This window comes from Oncorhynchus gorbuscha, linkage group LG16 (assembly GCF_021184085.1).
Source record: "Oncorhynchus gorbuscha isolate QuinsamMale2020 ecotype Even-year linkage group LG16, OgorEven_v1.0, whole genome shotgun sequence".
Classification (NCBI taxonomy): domain Eukaryota; kingdom Metazoa; phylum Chordata; class Actinopteri; order Salmoniformes; family Salmonidae; genus Oncorhynchus; species Oncorhynchus gorbuscha.
In genome coordinates this window covers 19,668,109-19,686,156 of record NC_060188.1, presented here as the reverse complement: position 1 = coordinate 19,686,156, position 18,048 = coordinate 19,668,109, and the positions used below count along the sequence as shown (strand labels likewise).

The following is an 18,048-nucleotide window of genomic DNA, read 5'->3' as shown; positions in this document are numbered from 1 at the left end:
GGAGTTAAGTAACTGCGTTTTTTATTTACAATGAAATGTGTAATATTATTCGAATGAAAACAACGCTACTGAATGAATTAACTTTATACTACCTGGTAAATTCTTCATACACATGCACAAACACAAATATTAGAAACAACAATGCATTTGTACAACAATGCAAGACCAGCTGGCATATACGAGTTACATCATGGGAAAGTGGTTCAAGGCGATGAAGCTACTGCGCCTGCGTGAAAGCAGGAACAGTGGAGGAGTTTCGCTGTTCTGCTACTGTAAAATCTTAGCGTAGTGAATCGCTAGGAGAGATACAGGGGAAGAACGGAGCCGAATTTACGAGCGTTCCCCGATAATGCTATTTTGAAATGATAGTGACTGAATAAAGTTTTTCTACATGAGATGGACTATTAGTACAGACAAAAGTTTGTATTTACCTAGGATTTGAAGAGTTTGCGAGCAGCTACCTAACTAGCGATGCTAACGTTAGCTAGCGAACTAGATAAACCTGTAAACATGGTTTAAATTGGTTTCTCACTTGACGTTATATTGCAGTGATTCAAATTTAGTATGAATTATTATTTTACGAATGTGTGTCTGTCGTAGCTAAAAAAGTATTTAGGATACATTTATGCTTGGATTCAAACAGCCGCAGTGTGTACACAAATCAAACAACTGCAGCAGAGGCAGGTAAGCCACCGCTCGCACTGTGTTTTTGTGTTCAGAATGGATGGAAAGAAACGGTTTCCAAACGAACGACGAATGTACCTTTCGCTTGATGACACAGTTGTAATTTCAGCTCCTGTTTCAGCTCCTGAAATCATCCGTAAAGAGGTTTTGGTTGCCTTTTTTCTATTATGGAAATGGGAAGCTGCTGTTTTTTTAATATAGTCTTTGCATGGAAATTATGTTATTCATTTATTCTCACTGCAACGCCCTATATTTTCCTTAGTATGTTATGCCTTTTAGTATATCTGGAGAGGAAAACTGCAAAAAATGTATCTCGTTTTCATTTTGGCATCAATGTCAAAAAGCCGATGATGGATGACTGGTAGGATTTAGGTCAAAGTACAACAGATGTTATGAAATACACCCTCAGCTTCAGTCAGCAGGAATTGATGGAGTCTCCCCTGTCATGTCATATATGGAGTCTCCCCTGTCATGTCATATATGGAGTCTCCCCTGTCATGTCATATATGGAGTCTCCCCTGTCATGTCATATATGGAGTCTCCCCTGTCATGTCATATATGGAGTCTCCCCTGCCTGTCATATATGGAGTCTTCCCTGTCATGTCATATATGGAGTCTCCCCTGTCATGTCATATATGGAGTCTCCCCTGCCTGTCATATATGGAGTCATATATGGAGTCTCCCCTGCCTGTCATATATGGAGTCTCCCCTGCCTGTCATATATGGAGTCTCCCCTGCCTGTCATATATGGAGTCTCCCCTGTCATGTCATATATGGAGTCTCCCCTGCCTGTCATATATGGAGTCTCCCCTGCCTGTCATATATGGAGTCTCCCATGTCATGTCATATATGGAGTCTCCCCTGCCTGTCATATATGGAGTCTCCCATGTCATGTCATATATGGAGTCTCCCCTGCCTGTCATATATGGAGTCTCCCCTGCCTGTCATATATGGAGTCTCCCCTGCCTGTCATATATGGAGTCTCCCCTGCCTGTCATATATGGAGTCTCCCCTGCCTGTCATATATGGAGTCTCCCCTGTCATGTCATATATGGAGTCTCCCCTGCCTGTCATATATGGAGTCTCCCCTGCCTGTCATATATGAATTATCTGGTCATTGAACCAAACGAAATGCACCAGACATGGCTCTCAATTACAACTGAACATCAGTATATCTTATAAATATAACATGTTTGCTGTTTTTAGAAGCCATCAATATTGACCAATACTTTCATTCTTTACTACTGTCTCAACCCTTTCCTTTTTTCTTGAATAATTAAGCATTTGTGTCATGGAAAAATCGCATTATAAACCTAATAGGCATTCATTCTCTAGGCCTATACAGAATAGGCCTTCATATTGCTGATATTCAATCTCAATAGTTATCAGTCAATAGTCTATGCTTATCACGAACCAATAGTTACTTGAGAAACCCAACTTGAATGAAACGAGTGTGACACTCAATGTAACTGCCCCCTCAAATGTAATTCATACAGCAGCCTTCGTCCAGCAGTGTGAGTCACCCATGGCCACGACCTGCCTATATTTAGCCATGCATATTAATTGAATCCCCTTTTTAAATCAGTTTTATTCTGAATGATTAGGTTATTGCCATCATTGGACACCAGACTGATGCATCTAGCAGTCACATTACCTAGTTAGCATCACTAATGCAGGATTGAGAACAAGGCTGTGGATAATCTACTGTCCATCTTTCTATTGGTCACTTAGCCCACAGTTTCCCATTAGAAAACTGCTATCTGGCTACTTTGCAATACATCAGTATTACAGACCTAATGAGCAATAGGGGTCAGTCACCTTGCTGACTTTGAGAATTGATCATGTGCTGCTGATGGCTAAAAGACTCAAACCAATCTCATAAATGTTAACAATTTTTCTGTCATTCAATAAATTCCTCTCATTAGCTATACAGTTGAAGTTGGAAGTGTACATACACTTAGTCATTAAAACTAATTTTTCAACCCTCCACAATTTTCTTATCAACAAACTATCGTTTTGGAAAGTTGGTGAGGACATCTACTTTGTGCATGACACAAGTAATTTTTTCAGCAATTGTTTACAGACAGATTATTTCACATATAATTGACTGTATCACAATTCCAGTGGGTCAGAAGTTTACATACACTAAATTGACTGTCTTTAAACAGCTTGGAAAATTTCTGAAAATGTCATGGCTTTAGAAGCTTCTGAGAGGCTAATTTACATCATTTGAGTCAATTGGAGGTGTACCTGTGGATGTATTTCAAGGCCTACCTTCAAACTCAGTGCCTCTTTGCTTGACATCATGGGAAAATAAATAAAAAATCAGCCAAGACCTCAGAAAAAAAATTGTAGACCTCCACAAGTCTGGTTCATTCTTGGAAGCAATATCCAAACGCCTGAAGGTACCACGTTCATCTGTACAAACAATAGTACGTAAGTATAAACACCATAGGACCACGCAGCCGTCATACCGCTCAGGAAGTAGACACGTTCTGTCTCCTAGAGACGAACGTACTTTGGTGTGAAAAGTGCAAATCAATCCCAGAACAACATCAAAGGACCTTGTGAAGATGCTGAAGGAAACAGGTACAAAAGTATCTATATCCACAGTAAAACGAGCCCTATATCGACATAACCTGAAAGGTCCCTCAGCAAGGAAGAAGCCACAGTTTCCAAGACCGTCATTAAAAAAGCCAGACTATGGTTTGCAACTGCACATGGGGACAAAGATTGTACTTTTTGGAGAAATGTCCTCTGGTCTGATGGAACAAAAATAGAACTGTTTGGCCATAATGACCATCGTTATGTTTGGAGCAAGAAGGGGGAGGCTTGCAAGCCGAAGAACACCATCCCAACCGTGAAGCACTGAGGTGGCAGCATCATGTTGTGGGTGTGCTTTGCTGCAGGAGGGACTGGTGCACTTCACAAAAAAGATGGCATCATGAGGACGGAAAAGTATGTGGATATATTGAAGCAACATCTCAAGACATCAGTCAGGAGGTTAAATCTTGGTCGCAAATGGGTCTTCCAGATGGACAATGAACCAAAGCATATTTCCGAAGTTGTGGCAAAATGGCTTAAGGGCAACAAAGTCAAAAAAATTGTAGACCTCCACAAGTTGCCATCACTAAGCCATGACCTCAATCCCATAGACAATTTGTGGGCAGAACTGAAAAAGTGTGTGTGAGCAAGGAGGCCTACAAACCTGACTCAGTTACACCATCAGGAGGAATGTCATTGTGGGAAGCTTGTGGAATGGTTTGACCCAAGTTAAACAATTTCGAACCCAAAGCCCGTAACAAAGGGAGACAACGTTGTAGCAAAATCTATATTTATTAAATAAGTAACTAAGTATAATATACAATGGTGTGTGTAATCAGTAATCAGTAGTGTAAGTGAGTGTTTTGCATGCATGAATGTGATAATGCAGGGTGATTGCCAAAGCAAACAAACAAAAGGCCACCAAGAACCACAACAGAATCTACAACAGGTGTCTGCATGGAGAGAGTCTCCTCCATGAATGTGGAAGAGGTCTATTTATCCTGGGAGACACCTGGCCCAGGTGTTTCCCATGTAGCTGTGACCCTCTCAACTCCGCCCACCGGCATCCTAATAAGGAAACAAGAACAAAGACAGAATACGGCAGACAGAGTGGGAGGGTCGTCACATTCCCCCATAAAACCGGGGACCAACAAGGACCCCGGAACAACATACCAGCCTCCCGCGTTCCAAATTGACGTCCCAAATTGACACAGGCCTGTCCCAAATTGACACAGGCCTCCGCGTCCCAAATTGACACAGGCCTCCGCGTCCCAAATTGACACAGGCCTCCGCGTCCCAAATTGACACAGGCCTCCAGGCCTCCGTCCCAAATTGACACAGGCCTCCGCTCCCAAATTGACACAGGCCTCCCAAATTGACACAGGCGTCCCAAATTGACAGGCCTGTCCCAAATTGACACAGGCCTCCGCGTCCCAAATTGACAAAGGCCTCTGTCCCAAATTGACACAGGCCTCTGCGTCCCAAATTGGTGAGGGGTTATGTGTTCACACCTCCACCTGCCCCATCCAACCTCCTCCTCCCCAGACCTCAGCAATTGCATAGGAAGCAATATTTAAGAGGAAAGAAGAACACAAGACCAGGAGGAAACAGACAGGAAAGATTGACAACCCGAAACAATGGTCAGTCACGTAAACATTCAGGAACATGGCACAAAAGACCAACAGCTACAAACTCCAACGAAAAGAACATCAGGGTCCTTCTTAATTTTTACAACTCTCAACGATTCATACGATTCATAGTCACTTCCAACGATTCATACAACGATTCATAGTCACTTCCAACGATTCATAGTCACTTCCAACGATTCATAGTCACTTCCAACGAAACAGAATTTCACTAATTTCAATCATTTAAGCTTGTAGTGTTCAGCGATCTTCAAAGCTGTTCTTAAGTACATAATTCTAACAGGTCCTCTGATGGAAAGCGAATGAACTTGTATACATGAGACACCATAGTCATAAGTAAGTAATCTTGCTCAACCCCTCTGCTGAGCACATCAGACCACAACCAGAGAAATGACAATCACCCTGAGCACCACAGAAGAGAGATGAGATACGGAGCTTCCCAAAACCTACAATAATCAACCCTAGTCTTCGTGCAGATTTGCGGTGGGTATTTACGCACTGTAGCCCGCTGGCAAGGAAATAGAACTCCCCAGCATGCTGGCAAATTCCACCAAGCCACGGACGTGCCCCCGAGACAACTGCTCAGTCCACAGACACCACACAAAAATAACAAACATTTAACCATGCCCAACATGTCCAAAATTGAAACACGTCGCTAAGCCTATCAGGAAAGGCTATAGCTCCGGGTAGCAAGTTCCACTACCCTACCCAAATCTCCTACCGAGGTACACAGCCGATTTACTCACCTCAGACTGACGTCCCAACAGAAAGTAGAACAAGAGTTCAGGCTAGGCAAGGCCTGGAAACTAACCATTATACTCTCTCCAACGCAGCACATAAACCAAACAACAAAGGCAACCAATACTGGGCCGATCACACTCAAACACTATTCAAACCAAACACGTTTCCACGGTCTCCCAAACCAATAGTTCAAAGAACGAGTGCTCAAAGCCCGTAACAAAGGGAGACAATGTGAGTAGCAAAATCTATATTTATTAAATAAGTAACTAAGTATAATATACAATGGTGTGTGTAATCAGTAATCAGTAGTGTAAGTGAGTGTTTTGCATGCATGAATGTGATAATGCAGGGTGATGTGCCAAAGCTTCCACCAAGAACCACAACAGAATCTACAACAGGTGAATGGAGAGAGTCTCCTCCATGAATGTGGAAGAGGTCTATTTATCCTGGGAGACACCTGGCCCAGGTGTTTAAAAGACCCTCTCAACTCCGCCCACCGGCATCCTAATAAGGAAACAAGAACAAAGACAGAATACGGCAGACAGAGTGGGATCGTCACACAATGTGAAGGCAATGCTACCAACTACTAATTGAGTGTATGAAAACTTCTGACCCACTGGGAATGTGATGAAAGAAATAAAAGCTGAAATACATCATTCTCTCTACTATTATTCTGACATTTCACATTCTTAAAATAAGTGGTGATCCTAACAGACCTAAAACAGGGAATTTTTACGAGGATTAAGTGTCAGGAATTGTGAAAAACTGAGTTTAAATGCATTTGGCTAAGGTGTATGTAAACTTCTGACTTCAACTGTATGTCCCACTGGCACTGATATACCCAGTCTGTCCTTCAGTGTGCTCAATAGAGATGTTTGTGGCTCTCCTACGCTCTCGCCCCTGCTCTCAAACCAGGAGGAGAGGAGAAGGAGAATTTGGGTCAGTGGGCCCTCAGCCCATGTCACGCCAATTTGCTCTGACTGACTGATTCACTCTGTCCCTGTGTTCTCTCTCAACTTCCATCCCCCTCTCCCCCTCACTCGGCTCCTTCTGGTTCCCCTCTCTCTCCCTCACTCGGCTCCTTCTGGTTCCCCTCTCTCTCCCTCACTCGGCTCCTTCTGGTTCCACTCTCTCTCTCCCTCACTCAGCTCCTTCTGGTTCCCCTCTCTCTCCCTCACTCGGCTCCTTCTGGTTCCCCTCTCTCTCTCTCCCTCACTCGGCTCCTTCTGGTTCCCCTCTCTCTCTCTCCCTCACTCGGCTCCTTCTGGTTCCCCTCTCTCTCTCCCTCACTCGGCTCCTTCTGGTTCCCCTCTCTCTCTCTCCCTCACTCGGCTCCTTCTGGTTCCCCTCTCTCTCTCTCTCTCCCTCACTCGGCTCCTTCTGGTTCCCCCCTCTCTCTCTCTCCCTCACTCGGCTCCTTCTGGTTCCCCTCTCTCTCTCTCCCTCACTCGGCTCCTTCTGGTTCCCCTCTCTCTCTCTCCCTCACACGGCTCCTTCTGGTTCCTCTCTCTCTCTCTCCCTCACTCGGCTCCTTCTGGTTCCCCTCTCTCTCTCTCCCTCACTCGGCTCCTTCTGGTTCCCCTCTCTCTCTCCCCCTCACCCTGGTCCTTCTGTTATCCCTCTCTCTCCCTCCCTCACTCGGCTCCTTCTGGTATCCCTCTCTCTCTCCCCATCACTCGGCTCCTTCTGGTATCCCTCTCTCTCTCCCCCTCACTCGGCTCCTTCTGGTTCCCCACTCTCCCTCCCCTCACTCGGCTCCTTCTGGTTCCCCTCTCTCTCTCCCCCTCACTCGGGTCCTTCTGTTATCCCTCTCTCTTCCTCCCTCACTCGGCTCCTTCTGGTATCCCTCTCTCTCTCCCCATCACTCGGCTCCTTCTGGTTCCCCCCCCCCCCTCACTCGGCTACGTCTGGTTCCCCTCTCTCTCCCCCTCACTCAGCTCCTTCTGGTTCCCCTCTCTCAGCTCCTTCTAGTTCCCCTCTCTTTCTCTCCCCCTCACTCAGCTCCTTCTGGTTCCCCTCTTTCTCTCTCCTCTCCATATCTTATTCAGATTTTCTCTGTCCACAAGGATGTTTTTATTTTTTATTTCACCTTTATTTAACCAGGTAGGCTAGTTGAGAATAAGTTCTCATTTGCAACGGCGACCTGGCCAAGATAAAGCATAGCAGTGTGAACAGACAACACAGAGTTACACATGGAGTAAACAATTGACAAGTCAATAACACAGTAGAAAAAAAAGAGTCTATATACATTGTGTGCAAAAGGCATGAGGAGGTAGGTGAATAATTACAATTTTGCAGATTAACACTGGACTGATAAATGATCAGATGGTCATGTACAGGTAGACATATTGGTGTGCAAAAGAGCAGAAAAGTAAATAAATAAAAACAGTATGGGGATGAGGTAGGTAAAATTGGGTGGGCTATTTACCGATAGACTATGTACAGCTGCAGCGATCGGTTAGCTGCTCTGATAGCAGATGATTTTTGCAATTTGTTCCAGTCACAGGCAGCAGAGAACTGGAACGAAAGGCGGCCAAATGAGGTGTTGGCTTTAAGGATGATCAGTGAGATACACCTGCTGGAGCGCGTGCTACGGGTGGGTGTTGCCATCGTGACCAGTGAACTGAGATAAGGCGGAGCTTTATCTAGCATGGACTTGTAGATGACCTGGAGCCAGTGGGTCTGGCGACGAATATGTAGCGAGGGCCAGCCGACTAGAGCATACAGGTCGCGGTGGTGGGTGGTATAAGGTGCTTTAGTGACAAAACGGATGGCACTGTGATGAACTGCATCCAGTTTGCTGAGTAGAGTGTTGGAAGCTATTTTGTAGATGACATCGCCGAAGTCGAGGATCGGTAGGATAGTCAGTTTTACTAGGGTAAGTTTGGCGGCGTGAGTGAAGGAGGCTTTGTTGCGGAATAGAAAGCCGACTCTAGATTTGATTTTCGATTGAAGATGTTTGATGAGAGTCTGGAAGGAGAGTTTACAGTCTAGCCAGACACCTAGGTACTTATAGATGTCCACATATTCAAGGTCGGAACCATCCAGGGTGGTGATGCTAGTCGGGCGTGCGGGTGCAGGCAGCGAACGGTTGAAAAGCATGCATTTGGTTTTACTAGCGTTTAAGAGCAGTTGGAGGCCACGGAAGGAGTGTTGTATGGCATTGAAGCTCGTTTGGAGGTTAGATAGCACAGTGTCCAAGGACGGGCCGGAAGTATACAGAATGGTGTCGTCTGCGTAGAGGTGGTAGATGTTAGTTTCAGCTTTAATTGTTAAATTAAAGCTGTTCAATTAATTAACACAATTAATTGTTCAATTGAATAAAGTAGTAGGTTTTTATTGGTATGCCCGAGGCAACCATCCATGTGTGATGTGTTCGATAACCTTGAAAGAAACTGGGGTTTTGTTCCCTGAGGAGGCACACTGTTCCTTAATGGAGCTCCACCTTTTCTACATATTTAGCTACTTCTGTTAATGTGATTGTGAATATCCGGAAAACCCAAAACCCACCATATCCCCCTGTTGTCTCCCTCCAGAGGATGGAGGAGCTGTGGAGACGTGGCATGCCCCTGTCAGATCGAATGGAAAATGGCTCCCCAGCCGATATGGCCCCAGGGGCCCCAACCACAGCGGCCCCGTCGGGCTCCAACGCCTCCTGGGTGCCAGACACCCCCCTGGTGACCCCTGAGGAACCACACTTCCTCATGACCTCCACTGCCCAGACCGTGTCAGGGTTCTTTGTCTGGACAGCCCTGCTAATAACCTGCCACCAGGTAAGGGGCTAGTGAACTCTTTCTCACACATACATACACAAACACACACACACTCCTATGTTTTTCTGCATGCTGCATCTAACATTTGCTTGAACTGTTTGTACTCAAGTCATATGTTAGTGTGGTCTCACTGCTGCATAAGATGGATGCCTAGTGCCTCCAGTAGTTTTCTCAGTATGCACAAATCAAATTGCAGATAGAAATTGCAGAAGCATATCAAGGCATCCCTTCAGATTCCTCACGCCTGCAAAGTCCAGGTTGATTATGCACCCTGGAACACCTCAGGCTGTTCAGCCATGATAAAGTAGTTGTGGCAGGTCTTCAAATATGCAGTCATATTGCCTGCAGACCACTAACCTCCTGTAGGTTCAGAGCTACTGAAAGGCCCAGGTTAAGAGCTACTGAAAGGCCCAGGTTAATGATTCTTCTCCATTGTGTGTTTCTGCTCACACAAAGGGTTAAAGATGAGCCGTCGCTCTGACAACAGGTGTACCTAGCTCTGCAGTGACATCAGAGAGTAGGGGGCTGTTGCCTAGCAACAAAGCTGGGTACGGTGCTCTATGTGCGAACACCCTACTGTTTGTTATTTTACCAAAGGTGTGTGTGCCCAGGCCAGGAAAGGTGATAGGTGTAGCTTTGTGTAAGTGGGAACCTGGGACAGGATGAAGTAGACAAAAGGTATTGATGACAGAGCCTGCTCATCCGAATGGAAAAACACAACACACATCCACTCATCACACACACTCGCATGATGTCGACTGCTCTCCCCAGGATGTGGGTAGGACCACAAAGTCCCAGTCACTGAGCCCTAGTGAAAACACATTGATTTCATGAGACACTTGTTTCAGTTGGCCCATTTTTAGCAAGCTTACGTTGACAGAGCTGTGGTCCCTCTCAGGGAGAAGGAAGCTGTTGAATATTCAAACACAATTACCCCCCTTTCAAACCATTGTCTATTTAACTGCCATGTTTATAGTTTTTAAATTATTCTCCTACAATGAGGTACATTATAAACTAGCCAGGTCCTTTAGGAGCTGAGATTAAATGATGCCCTCTTCACTCTGTCTTTCTCTTTCTTGTCTGTATCTTTCCCTATTTTTCTCCCTTTGACAGATCTACATGCACCTGCGCTACTACAGCTCTCCCAATGAGCAGAGGCACATAGTTCGCATCCTCTTCATCGTTCCCATCTACGCCTTTGACTCGTGGCTCAGCCTCCTCTTCTTCACTAACGAAGAGTACTACGTCTACTTTGACACGGTCCGCGACTGCTACGAAGGTGAGAACCTTCCCACCCTGTCAATGGTGTATGACTCTTACCTGTTAAAATTGTGTTTTTAAATGTATTGGCGTTAATATACATTTTTACATTTTATTTCACCTTTATTTAACCAGGCAGGCCAGTTGAGAACAAGTTCTCATTTACAACTGCGATCTGGCCAAGATAAAGCAAAGCAGTGCAACAAAAACAACACAGAGTTACACATAAACAAACGTACAGTCAATAACACAATAGAAACATCTATGTACAGTGTGTACAAATGTAGAAGGGTAGGGAGGTAAGGCAATAAATAGGCCATAGAGGTGAAATAATTACAATTTAGCATTAATATTGGAGTGATAGATGTGCAGATGATGATGTGCAAGTAGAGATACTGGGGTGCAAAAGAGCAAGAAGATCAATAACAATATGGGGATGAGGTAGTTGGGTGTGCCATTTACAGATTGGTTGTGTACAGGTACAGGGATCGGTAAGCTGCTCTGACAGCTGATGCTTTAATTTAGAGGGAGATATGACTCCATTCATCTTTTTCCCTTACCCTCGCCCCGCTTGTTAGATATTATGCACATTGATAGCTTCATACCAAACGCCCTTTCCATTTGATTTATCATAGTAGCAGGCTAACAGGAGGCAGCAGCAGTCTGAATGATCAGACCGTAACAGAGAAGTGAAATTATGAAGCGTGTGGACAGAGAAATAGAGTGTCACTCTATCCAATTAGAGTAGCAGGATCAATGTACAGCCAGGCCTTTTCTTTACAGACAGGCAAGCTGGCCAGTTGAGTTATTTAGACCATGTAGCACCTCACTTGACTGACATGAGGAAGATGATTACAAAAAATACTCTGATCAAGTCGTATCCAGAAAATGACCCATATCTGTTACTATACTCGTTTTGTCCGACTACTCGGCACACCTCTAGCAGGACGACACTGGAAGAAGTTTCTGATTGACAGAGGGAGGCGTTGTTTATTTTGTGGAACAAAAAAAAAATGTTATTAACCGGTCCCCATGCTTTTAAAATAATGGTTCTGTTCCAGAGAAGAATAGATCACTTTCGTTCCCGCTTCTGATTTTGTTCCTTGAAAAATGACGTTCTTTTCCAGTTTTCAGTTCTGTTCTCTGAACCGGTTCCATCCCCTGGTCGTAGTAACTAGTGTGTGGGAATCTGTTCTGTCCCCGGTGACAGATGGGCTTTGCGGTCTCTCTGCCTTTACGAGAGTGGCCATCTTTGTTCTCTTGTTGTTTCCAAAGCCTGCTGGGATTGCTGGGGAGGGGAAGCCTGTTCCCTAGCAACAGTATGCAAACGACTGAAGCCTTGAGAAGAGTTTTAGAAACCACTCACTTATGAACAGATAAATTGTCTGGCTGTTCTGTACCAGCCGGCTGTATCTCAACAGAAGTAACATCAACAGAAATTGGCATTATAATTTTGTTACAGTGGTTACATAATACAGACCAATGTGCCCCTTGGTTACCGGTCTCTGCCATCAAATTATACCTGACAAACTCTATTGTATGTACAATGTACAACCCTATTTCTGTTTGTGGGGAAAAGGGGACCTCAGTGCGAAAGTGTGCTCAATGCATGAACGAGTGCTTTGCACTGCACATTTTGTATACCTTGTGTCAGAGAGTTGTGTGAGTCTATGATGCGTGAGAGAATGCTGTGTGTGTGTGTACTGTATGATGTGTGTAAGTGCTGGGAGCGCATGGATTGACGGCTGGGGAGCTGACAGCTCAGCCAGGCTGCACACAGTGGACTCTCCCTTCCAGCACATGGCACACCGCACAGGCAGCAGCTGTGGCCCCAGGGCTCCACACTGCTAAATATAGAGGGCCAAAGTGCTGTCATAAAGTTTCACTCACTCACTCACTCACTCACTCACTCACTCACTCACTCACTCACTCACTCACTCACTCACTCACTCACACAGCAAAGTACACACACTGATGTTGTGTATTTATACATGCATGCTTGCAAACATTCGAATAGCAGGAGTCAATACCATAAGGATGCCACTGGGATCCCCATTATTGTCTACTCAGACCTCTATGCAGCGATATGTGTGCAAATACAATATACAAGGAAAGCAAATGGAATAGGCAGGGGTCCTTTATGGCTGGAGTTTCCAATGCCAGAAAAGAGAGAAAGAGCCGCAAAGATTCAGGCTTGATTCGTCCTGTAGTTGCTTCACCACCCTCAAATTAGCATGGCCTGAACACCTGGGACAGCAGCTGAAACCACATTCCTCCCAGTCAATGACACCAATAACAGTGTTCACAGCCAAAGGAGAGACAGAGAGAAGTCCTGCAGCCTCTTCTGCCCCGACAAACTGGAAGTGATTCAGTCTGACTGAAGAGGATTTTCCCTCAAGGAGTCGGGACCCACCACTGTGCTCTGTTCATTTGAAACAATTTATTTAATTTCCAAATCAATTGAAATCTCTACGAACCATTCAAATCTCTTAGATAAATAATTTATGCTAATGAATGGATTCAAATAAACAGGTGCGTATTAGAATATACCAGTACTGTACATGTGTTGTTAAATAGGATGGTAACTGAATAGTTTTGGACTAAACATTCAGCTGGATGGATATCAATATATGGAATACACGTTGTCACACACAAACACAGAGTGGGGGAGGGTAGCTTTGTGTGCACACAGGGGGACAGAGCGATGTTGATCCAATCTAGAATGGAGGGCGGTTTAGCCAGAGGCCATTGGGGACAATGACTCAGTCTCTCATCTTGTTTTGCTTTCTGCACTGGCCCATGCACTGACACAGCACATCAGCATTCTGCACGTGGGAAATAGGGACCAAGGCCTTAATACTGTAGAGGAACATGGCCAATGCCTCTAGATAGAACATGTTTACTTCTGTGTGTTTTAGTGTTCTTTCTCGTTAATGTTTCTGGGTTCTCAAGGGGAGGCCCAGAGTCCAAAAAGACCAAATACACACAGACAGACAGATTGTTTTGGGGATTGATTTTGGATATGAAGGCTTTGCTGGGTTAACCGAAAGACTGCTGTAGTTGCATAGTGGCAACTACCCCCATATTCTCTCAACTCTCTGACACTGCTTACATGTGTTTGTGTGTGTTTCCTCTGCAGCGTTTGTGATCTACAACTTCCTCAGCCTGTGTTATGAGTACCTTGGAGGGGAGAGCGCCATCATGGCTGAGATCAGAGGAAAGCCCATTGAGTGAGTCTCTCTCTATTATCACTCTTTGTCCTCTCTTATAAAAAAATAAAGACAATTCATGTACAATCCAAGAATGTCATTCAACCATCCCACAACTGCAGAATAGTAATGTGTATCAATACTTTATTGTATGGTTTGAACCTCTTCATGCCATTTGGATCTTGAGAACACAGACTACCAAATGCTTGTGTCTTGGCTGTCTACAGGTCCAGCTGTGTGTACGGCACCTGCTGTCTCTGGGGAAGGACTTACTCCATTGGGTTCCTCCGATTCTGCAAACAGGTATAGTGAAAGCCTTCTTCTCACACATTATTTGTGAGAAACCCTTACATATGAACACAGAGTTACATATTCTCATGACATATTCTCTCTCTCTCAGGCCACTCTACAGTTCTGTGTGGTGAAGCCTCTGATGGCCATGATCACAGTCATCCTGCAGGCCTTTGGGAAGTACAGAGATGGAGACTTCAAGTACGTAGGGCTATGGGACACTCACTCATTCTACTCTATACTATAGCAGAGTATTTGCTTAACCTGTGTTGACCTCAGTGAATTGTTTCAAAAGCCACAGAGGATTCATGTTTGTCTATAATATATTTACTAGTCTGTACTTTTCTGTATGAACAGTTTAAATGTTGTTTGTTCTCACAGATGTTTTTTTTTTTAACATTTACACTATTCTGGCTGTAAATCTGTTTTAATAATAATAATAATAATAATAATAATAAATGCCATTTAGCAGACGGTTTTATCCAAAGCGACTTACACCGAAATGTCGGGGTTGTAGTTGTCAAGCATCTCAGAGTAGGAATTATATTACGTAATCTCTCAAATAAGACTTTGCTAAGACATCCCTATGTGTTGACACTGTTCTGATAGCTGGCTGTGCCTCTCTCTCTCTCTCTCTCTCTCTCTCTCTCTCTCTCTCTCTCTCTCTCTCCAGTGTGGCCAGTGGGTACCTGTATGTGACCATCATCTATAACTTCTCTGTCAGCCTGTCTCTCTACGCCCTCTTCCTCTTCTACTTCGCCACCCGCAACCTGCTGGTCCCCTACAGCCCCATGCTCAAGTTCCTCATGGTCAAGTCTGTCATCTTCCTCTCTTTCTGGCAGGGTAAGGAAACCTCTTGATCGACACACACACGCAATGTATCATAGATAATGCTGAATCCATGTGTGTTGACCCTCCCAGATAATACACACAATGTGATTTGACAGTACTCTGATCCTCCTTCCTCGATTTCTCTCTCCCTCTCTCTCTGGGGGATAAGGTATGCTGCTGGCCATCTTGGAGAAGTGTGGAGCCATCCCTAAAATCAACTCTCCCGAAGTGTCAGTTGGGGAGGGCACGGTCGCCGCCGGCTACCAGAACTTTATCATCTGCATTGAGATGTTCTTTGCCGCTGTGGCCCTGCGCCACGCCTTCACCTACAAGGTCTACATGGACAAGAGGCTGGACTCCTACGGTAAGGATACAGAGGGAGGAACTATCCATGCAGATTAGAGAGAAAACTGTTTAAGTAAAAATAAATCAAGTCATCACTAGCATATTAGTGTGTCCCTGACTAAATGACACAAGCAGTTGCTTATGTTTCTGGAACTGTGTTCAGTGAGGATTCAGAACACTGGTTCTCCATGGTTGCTCTTCAAGTCTATTTCAGTGACTTTGTTCCAGTGACCTGCTCTGTCTCTAAATGTTTCTTTCTCTCTTTTATTCTCCCTTTCTCTCCTCTCCCTTGGTTTTTTGCTACATTTTTATTTTGTTGAATCCTTTTTCTCCTCTCATGTATCTTCTATCTCTTCCTTATTCTCCTGTTCTGTTCTCTCGCCCTTCTCCTTTTTTATTGTTCAATATTCATCCTTATATATTTTCTTATGTCCCCCCCTCTCTCTATCTGTCTCTCTCTGTCTCTCTCTATCTGTCTCTCTCTATCTGTCTCTCTCTATCTGTCTGTCTCTCTCTATCTGTCTCTCTCTCTCTATCTGTCTCTCTCTCTCTATCTGTCTCTCTCTCTCTATCTGTCTCTCTCTCTCTATCTGTCTCTCTCTCTATCTGTCTCTCTCTCTCTATCTGTCTCTCTCTCTCTCGATCTGTCTCTCTCTCTATCTGTCTCTCTCTCTCTATCTGTCTCTCTCTCTCTATCTGTCTCTCTCTCTCTATCTGTCTCTCTCTCTATCTGTCTCTCTCTCTCTATCTGTCTCTCTCTCTCTATCTGTCTCTCTCTATCTGTCTCTCTCTCTCGATCTGTCTCTCTCTCTCGATCTGTCTCTCTCTCTCGATCTGTCTCTCTCTCTCGATCTGTCTCTCTCTCTCGATCTGTCTCGATCTGTCTCTCTCGATCTGTCTCTCTCTCGATCTGATCTGTCTCTCTCTATCTGTCTCTCTCTATCTGTCTCTCTCTATCTGTCTCTCTCTATCTGTCTCTCTGTGCTGCACTATAAGGGTCCTTTCCTTTCTATGGACAGTACGGTAGGTCTACCACTAGCTCAGCTGTGTTTGGCTTCTCACTGCCACAGTACTTTCTGGTTGACTCCATTTCTGTGATGTGCTCATATTTTGTTATTCTATTATTTTTAACTGTTTCTGAGATATAGAGTTTAATTTTGTACAAACAATTTATTTTGAGCGTCCTCAGTGCTGTCATACATTTGTATTGCCATTTTTGTACAGCTGCTTTTATCAATGTATTATTTTGTGGTGTGTATGAGTTCTCCCCTTGCAATGCAGTAGGAGCTCCACTGGCTGTTTCTGTCTGTTTGGTTCAGTAGTATTATGTGATCCTCCACTTTGTTTACTCATGGCATTCAGGTTTGTTCACTGTAGGGTTCCACTCTTCCTTCCATTATCCCTCATCCTCCTTTTATTTCCATCCTCTCCCGGCAGGTCGCTGCGCCCCAATGAAGAGCATCTCCAGCAGTCTGAAGGAGACCATGAACCCCGGAGACATGGTGCAGGACGCCATCCACAACTTCTCCCCGGCCTACCAGCAGTACACACAGCAGTCCACCCTTGAGCAGCGCAGAGGGGCGCCAGTGTCCCGCAGCCACAGCAACCTCAGCACCCGCGACAATGAGAAGACCCTGCTGCTCAGCTCTGACGATGAGTTCTGAGCCCCCCTACACACCGACCGGTGGTACTACTGGGAGGTGGAGACGGGAGGGGCTTTATGGACTCTACTATAGTGCCGTGCCAAATCGACAGGCTTGAGTACTTTGGCTGATCCACTTCATGAACATAGTACTCATATTCCTCAGTCTATATTGACAATACAAGCAACCTACTGCATAGGGGTCCATTGCCACATACCACTGCCAATATGGATCAATACAGATACACACACATGTGCATAGACCATTCCCAGGGATCTTCAGACTGTGTGTTAACACTACAAAGGCCTACTAGACAGAGAAACACTCACCAACGTGCATGCCATTGACATGAGTGCCATTGAAATAATACAGCATCCCCCCTCACCCTCCTGCCAGCTCTGCCTCTTGCTTAAATGTTGCCAAATAGAGGGAGATCCCGCTTGGTCAGCAGGACCCTCTCTAACTTAAAATTTAGATTTCAGAGTGACTTGGATAAGACACTAAGGGACCCCGAAATCACTGTATATTTTGATGTTTATTGACCTGATGGTGTTCTTCTCATTTTAAACAAATCTATTATGAAGGGAGGTTATTATTATATGATGTGTGTTAGTGTGTGTTGGAAGATACACTGAGGATAATATAATTGGGGGATTTTGGGGGTCATTTGGGGTGTCGCCCGGAATGTTATAGTTGTTGTTGATGACGTATTGAGGGAACAGCTGTTGACAGAGGTTTGGTGTGGGCGACTAACATCGCTCACGCGGATTACAGATGAAAGAGGAACTTGCTTCTTAGCAGAGCTGGACCCGGCCACAGCAGACAGGATTAGAATCCCGTAATTGGGGCATTATGTGCGGCACAGATCAGGCATGTTTTTACCATCAGGTTGGTGTAACGGTCATATCGCGCCCAAACTGCGCATGTGCAGACCGTCTAATCAAAGGCTGTCTTTTGATAATGTTTTTTTTGATGAAAATTTAAACTTGTCAGTGTGTCACTTTCACAAGGTTGGAGTAATAACATGTTCAACTACTTAGTTGTCTTTAGATTGAGAAAATAAACAACTAATTTCACTGTT

At 44.7% G+C, this 18,048-nt stretch overlaps 1 protein-coding gene across 2 annotated transcripts; it reads left to right on the top strand.

Annotated features, from left to right (window-relative positions):
- Positions 1 to 243: 243 nt before the first annotated feature.
- LOC123999164 (transmembrane protein 184B-like) lies at positions 244 to 18,048 on the top strand. Of its 2 annotated transcripts, none has more exons than XM_046304649.1 (9): positions 244 to 684; positions 9,152 to 9,388; positions 10,502 to 10,667; positions 13,788 to 13,878; positions 14,085 to 14,160; positions 14,258 to 14,349; positions 14,822 to 14,991; positions 15,149 to 15,343; positions 16,762 to 18,048. In XM_046304649.1, exons 2-9 carry the CDS (start codon positions 9,155 to 9,157, stop codon positions 16,986 to 16,988), a joined length of 1,251 nt encoding a protein of 416 aa, XP_046160605.1. In that variant the 5' UTR covers positions 244 to 684; positions 9,152 to 9,154; the 3' UTR covers positions 16,989 to 18,048. The 2 variants fall into 2 exon arrangements, with proteins under 2 accessions (XP_046160605.1, XP_046160606.1); XM_046304650.1 differs by lacking the exon at positions 16,762 to 18,048 and adding an exon at positions 16,321 to 16,722.

Excerpts from the sequence above, each read along its gene's own strand:
- LOC123999164 (XM_046304649.1), top strand. The coding sequence starts at position 9,155 with ATGGAGGAGCTGTGGAGACGTGGCATGCCCCTGTCAGATCGAATGGAA. Across the intron at positions 9,389-10,501 it reads TGCTAATAACCTGCCACCAG|ATCTACATGCACCTGCGCTA; the intron begins GTAAGGGGCTAG and ends TCCCTTTGACAG. Across the intron at positions 14,161-14,257 it reads TCCTCCGATTCTGCAAACAG|GCCACTCTACAGTTCTGTGT; the intron begins GTATAGTGAAAG and ends TCTCTCTCTCAG.